Source organism: Calidris pugnax, unplaced genomic scaffold (genome assembly GCF_001431845.1).
Source record: "Calidris pugnax isolate Ruff unplaced genomic scaffold, ASM143184v1 scaffold70, whole genome shotgun sequence".
Taxonomy (NCBI): domain Eukaryota; kingdom Metazoa; phylum Chordata; class Aves; order Charadriiformes; family Scolopacidae; genus Calidris; species Calidris pugnax.
In genome coordinates this window covers 11565179-11571178 of record NW_015090862.1, presented here as the reverse complement: position 1 = coordinate 11571178, position 6000 = coordinate 11565179, and the positions used below count along the sequence as shown (strand labels likewise).

Here is a 6000-nt window from a genome sequence, read left to right as displayed (position 1 = left end):
CGCCACCATGGACAGCTCCGCCGAGCCCGCCCGGGGCTCGCCCCGACGGCGGGGAGGGAGCGGGGCCGGGGGGCAGAAGGAGGGAGAAGGGGGGACCTGCCCCCCGCTGCCCGGGGGATGGAGAGGTGGGGATGTCACTCGTTTTGCTCCTTCCCCGTCTCCTCCAGGCAGCCCTGGGCGCTGGTGGGGATCCTCGGCGGGGATGGGGGCTCCACGGCGGAGGAGAAGCGGGAGTACCACGGGGACGGAACGACGGGGTTTGCCGTCGCCCAAAGGGATTTCCTCACCTACGACGGCACCCGTTTTACTGTCACCGCTTTCAGTGGATGGATAAAAGGTTTAGTCTTCCCCGACAATTGCACGTCTTCTGTCGCTTTGCTCTGCTTTTTGGCTGCCAGGAAACTGAACCCGGCGATGAGACCAATACTGTGGTTTTTGCTCACGTGGAGGTGAGCACACTAACAGCACTGCTCTCACAAAGTAACGTTTTAGCTGCCCACAAAGAGATGGCACTGACATATTTAAAGGCTGGAGCACTTCTGTCACACATAGAGTCATCTAGGTAAAAACTAACCTGGTATGCGCTTTGGCTAACTGCGTGATTCGGTTGTGTGTAACTGTAAAAATAACTGATTGCTTCGTTTTTCAGGGGTGCCTCATAATGGATTTAAAGTGGAAGTGTCTAAAGGAATAATTCTTCATTTGGTGGACGAGGTTACCAGCTGGTTACCTGGTGACCGGATTGTCGTTGCCAGTACAGATTATTCTATGCATCAGGCTGAAGAGTTTAATCTCCTTCCTTGCCCTGAATGTAAAAGTAATCAAGTGAAAATTGATGGTATGAAATTTCTTTTTAAGCCACTCTTTATGATAAAAAATTGTTTTCTTGTCTTTTATGTTCTACATTTACATTTACTTGTCTTTTTAGCTAGTTTTTGTGCCGTAAACACAGAGACACTTGTCATATGAGAGTTGAATGCCCCAGTATTACACTGGGACTTTGAAGTTTGACCAGAGGCAGCAGTTTCTTGTCAAAACCAGGGGAAATGTTGATCTCCTCTGGGATCAAATACAACAACTAGGCATGTCCATGAATTTTGTGATTGCTTAAATTAAAGGCATGCACTTGTCTAGAACAATACCGTAATGAAGACGTGTGCTCACCCTGAATGAAGAGGTTTCTGATTTCCACAGGCAGCCCACTTTATCTTCATATTGGAGAAGTCATAGATGGCGTTGATATGAGGGCAGAGGTTGGTCTTCTGACTAGAAATATACTTATTCAAGGAGAAATGGAAGACTCCTGTTATGGACAAAATCAATGCCAGTTTTTCTCCTTTGACACATTTGGAGGACATATTAAAGTGAGTAATTTTTCATGCACATGCCTCTAGGTGCTTTCAAAGAGTTCCTTTCCTGGCTTGTAAACAAGCAATATAATGCGTGGAACTGCCATTGGGTCCAGGGTTGTCTCTGAAGGAAGGAAATGTTTGTTGGTCTTTTTAGCAAAACTGGACTTGCAACAAGGCTGTGCCCTTTTGTTCACCATGTATGCAAAAATGTCCCCTTCCCTGGGCTAGAGGGGGTTCTTCAGCAGCATCCCTGTCAGTAGGGTCAGTGTGAAGTTGCACAGTTTGCAAGATGCCGCTGGAGAAATTGTGCTTCCTGCAGAGCCGACCTGCTCCCATCATGGCTCAGAGAAGCCCTGGGTCTTGCTCTGTCGTGCTCTGCTTCCTCTTGCTTGTCCCACATGTTCTTGGTGGAGGTGCAAAGCCTTGCTGTTGCAGGGGCTTTGTGTAGAACGGCTCCTCTACCACTTGGTGGAAACTGGGGAGCTGTGCAGGTCTCACCTAAAATCACTTGAGAGAGAGGAAGTTGCCAGGAAACAGAGCCTGGTGGTAAATGTAGCTGGCAGGAGCACCTTGCCCGTAGCTGTGTCACACACTGCTGTTGCTAAACGCTGCACGGGGGGGTTGGCAGCTGTACGTGGCAGCCCCGTGCCTGTAGCTGTGTTCTGCAGGTGCTGCCCTGCCATGACTCAGAGCAGGGAGCGGGCACCTCCTCTTGGGATCAGGCCCTGGCTTAGTCTGCAAGTGTATTGCCTAATGAGAGGGGGGAAAAAAAAACCCAAACAAAAAAAAAAAGAAAGAAAAGCATTTTGCTTTTTGCGTGTGTTTATACTGTAATGCCTTACTTGGATCTACATTTGTCTCAACAGATCCTAAGGAATTTTCGCTCCGTTCACATGTCAGGAGTGGAATTAAAAAACATGGGGCAGCAAATCCTGGGCAGTTACCCCGTGCATTTTCACCTGGCTGAGGATGTGGATGAGAGAGGAGGATACGAACGCCCAACCTACCTCGATAACCTGGCTATCCACCACTGCTTCTCTAGGTGTGTTGCCATACATGGAACTCATGGCCTGCTGGTAGGAGACATATTTTATTAGTACCAAGTTAATTTCTTTGCTTAGGCACTGCTAAACAGTAAGAGCCTTTTGTGATGCAAAGATAAATCAGAATATTGAAACAAGGCACCTTTTCCCCAAGAAATGTCCTGACTTGTCAACTTCACTTGACTGGTGTTTGGGTTGGGACTGTTGCTCTGGCAGTGCAGCAATTTGAGAAGAATTTCAGGTTCTTAGTTTTGTCTAATTAATATTATTAATGGTGTCATCAGATATAGTGAGATCTTTGCCATGGTTATTCTGGACAGTTTGTGATAATAGGAGCTTTCATTTAAACTGAAAGCAATGGACCTTTACTGGACCTGACGGAAACAATGGACCTTTAATTTGCAGAGGAGAAAAAAAAGAGAGGGGTTGTTCAAGTCAGGGCAATGTGAAATATATCCAGAAATATTCATATGACAAATGGGATGAAATATGAGAGGGACAGACCCAAACGGTCGCTTCAGTGCCAGGAAAGCCCTCAGGAACTTGGCTTTGACCTAGATCCTCAAGAGGGCATTGTGGAGAGGAACTTAAAAAAAACCAAAACCAAACCACAAAAAAGCCATACGTGTCTCAGCTGGAAAAAAGACAGATTCCTGCTCCAGTCCTGACACGCCCAACTGCTGTGTGCTCTGCAGGACCCTGAACGGCGTTTCGGTGTCCGTGGGCATTTCCTCATTCACCTGGTGTGTGCTCAGGCAGCGATACTCCCTGAACTACCCGTGGCCTCCCACTTTTGTCCTGACAAATTTTTCTCAACCCTGGACATAAAGCTGTGTATGACACAGCCCAGATGCACTCTGCTGGGACCCTTGTCTGAAAGGGTTCCCCCGAAAGGATATATTCATGAAAATGTGATGTTAGGCTTGTACGACTGGGAGTGCTTTTCATATACCCTAAACTGGGTTTGTGTTGTCCAGATCTCCCAAAATTACTGGTTGCCTTCTCATATACATGATTTACTCTGGCTGTAGAGCCTCCTTTTGCATACAGAGCCTTTAAGTGGTAGGAGACTTGTCCAGTCTGTGAGGATATGGTTCAATTTGCTTTCTCTTCTCATGGGTATTAAACCTCTGGAATTGAAGGAAGATGCCCAGGATGAAAAATTAAGCCTTGTGTTGATATTAGTCCTGAGAAGAATGGTGTATGCTCTTGCTCTTTCTCAGAAGTGAGGTTGTCATGGGTTTATCTGGATGTGTGGGATGAACTAGTTGTGGAATCAAGAATCCAAGTGAGAGATCCAGCTCCCTCCCCCTGCCGCATCTGACTGCTGAGGGCTTTGAATCAGTGAACAGCTTTTATAACAAAGATTAAATATGTCATTCTGCAGAAGAATCATGTGGTTTCAATACAGTCATTAAGATAAAGAGTGATTAAAATGTAATAAAACCCCTTGCTTTAAGATAAATAAAAATAATTTACAGTTCCAGAGAAGAGTGTGTTTATGAGAGCAAGGCAGTTTAAATTACATAGATGTTTTAGCCTCAGATTATGAAACTTCAGCCTTGAGCCAGAACGAACCAGAGAGGTGGTTTTTCCCTCTCCTGTTTGGAGGGTTTAGGGGATGTAATCGTAGATGTACGTTGCGGGAGCGAGGTGGTTTGTGCCTTGCTGTGCCCGGGCCATGCGGTGCTGTCTGCCAGGCCCTTCTCCCATCTGCTGCTCCCGGGTGCCAGCCTGGTGCTGCTTTGTCAGCGGGTGGCACGCACAGCTTGGGTTCCTCGCCGTGGCTGGGGAGCAGGCTGCGACGTGCCCCTGCTGCCCTGGCACACGTCAGGCGCACACAGACTGCTGTAGTTTCATGTCTAACGTTGCAGCCCGTAAAGGTCACTTATATTGTGTTGCTGAACTATATATAATTCAGTGTTTAGAGGCATCTCAATCATCTGGTGTTGGACACGGCAGCGGGGCTGTAGCCTGTGTGGTGGGCAGTGTTTCATGGTGACACTTACAGTAACACGCTGCTGTCGCAGGGCCACAGGTGGGCTCTCCTTTCCAGGCTTTTAGTTTCTGTCTGCAATATGAATTGATCAGGTACTGGGGTTGTAATCTAGTGGCATGGACCTGTATCTTTCAGTGCACACATGAGCGAGCTGTAAATTATGTTATTTCTGGTTTGTGATCAATATAGTTTTGTGTACACAAGTTTTCCAGGCTGCCACTTGTTTCTGAAGCTGTGGCAAATCATATTAATTAAAGCTAAGATCTCGTTTTGGATACAAGGCTGGTTTTTAACACAGCTGTCTGAAGCACAGATTAGCCAAACTTCAGCTAAATTCAGAAGAACGAAACTCTACAATTGCAACGCTGCTTAAGACAGCAGGCGGTTTGCTGTTACAGTTTCTTTCCAGAAATAGTCTCCCATGGCCTCCTTAGCACAGCTTCTGCCCATCATTCGGAAGGATAGAAGTAGCCAGGCTTACTGTTCTTAGCAGGCTGGCAAGGACACCTGCATTTTTATCTAAATCCATTTCCTATCTGTGCTTCCGAGGCTCAGCTGGTCAGGATGAGTTCAGTGTCGTTGCATGTAACTTTTCTGCTGTCCTCCTTGTGGCTCACCCCAAGCTGCTGCACCTGCAGGCTCTCAGTGGCTTTCCAAAGCTGTTCTGGGTAGGAGTTGGGTACCTGGTTGCGCTGTGCCTTATTTTTAACTCTCTCTTGAACACCTCATTAGGACAGAAACAGGAGGAGCAGCTGAGAAGTTTGAGGGGTGACTGCCAGGAAAACAATGAAATCCAGTAGAGATATACCTATGGGAACTATACTGTTTGTGACTCCAGATGTTATGTAGGGTTCCAGCCCATTACGGAAACCACAGGATATGAATCTGAAATGGATTTGCTCCAAGTGTCCCTCTGTATACGGAAATAACCAAGTAGGTTAATATTAGTTAATCTTGCAGTCTTACAGGGACATAACTCTGACGTCAACAGGAATTTTGTATGCCTGAAGAGTGAATAAATTTGCTGACAGGGATCACTGGAGTACAAAGTTAGGTTTCAGTAAGACTTAGTAACGAATAGCTGATACTTTAACTAACCTATTTTAGTATTTACATTTAAAAGAAGGATTTCTGAATTTGTCTTCATAAGACTGTACATCAAAGGAGGCTTGTGCTAAGTCCTCTTGGCCAAATTAGGCTTTAATGCCAATATCCCTGTGCATGTCAGTTAATCTTAAATAGGCTGAAAGAGTGAAATACCATCTCTGCCCAAGCTGATCATTACAGGAGTGATGTGGCCCTGCACCTTCTGAGTGGAGGAGAAAGAACAGAAACCTCGTTAACATAAATTATCTCAAATGGTGCATTTTAAAGAATTTCTTATTTTATTTGGGAAATGTTGCAGTCATGAAAATTTCTGGATTAACCAGACTAACTCTTTATCATGCGAGACACGCTTATCTTTACAGATATTTACTCCATGACACTGAATTGAATATTCTTTCCTACAGCTGAGGGCAGGTTTAAATCCACTATTTTGCAATTTTCCTTTAATTATGCATGTGACCTTCCTCGGAGTAATTTTAATAGCAGTTTTGGTATCTAA

The 6000-nt window shown here is 45.7% G+C and overlaps 2 protein-coding genes across 4 annotated transcripts in view; both read left to right on the top strand.

Annotated features, from left to right (window-relative positions):
* CEMIP (cell migration inducing protein, hyaluronan binding) overlaps window positions 1-6000 on the top strand; it is a 116600-nt gene that overhangs the window by 1734 nt on the left and 108866 nt on the right. The gene's annotated exons all lie outside the window — the stretch shown is intronic.
* LOC106889519 (transmembrane protein 2-like) overlaps window positions 1-6000 on the top strand; it is a 58574-nt gene that overhangs the window by 8693 nt on the left and 43881 nt on the right. Inside the window, exons 5-8 of the mRNA XM_014944619.1 lie at window positions 168-337; window positions 650-838; window positions 1195-1364; window positions 2219-2428. Of these exons, the coding sequence (XP_014800105.1) occupies window positions 168-337; window positions 650-838; window positions 1195-1364; window positions 2219-2428 (739 nt within the window). The remainder of the gene's footprint in view (window positions 1-167; window positions 338-649; window positions 839-1194; window positions 1365-2218; window positions 2429-6000) is intronic.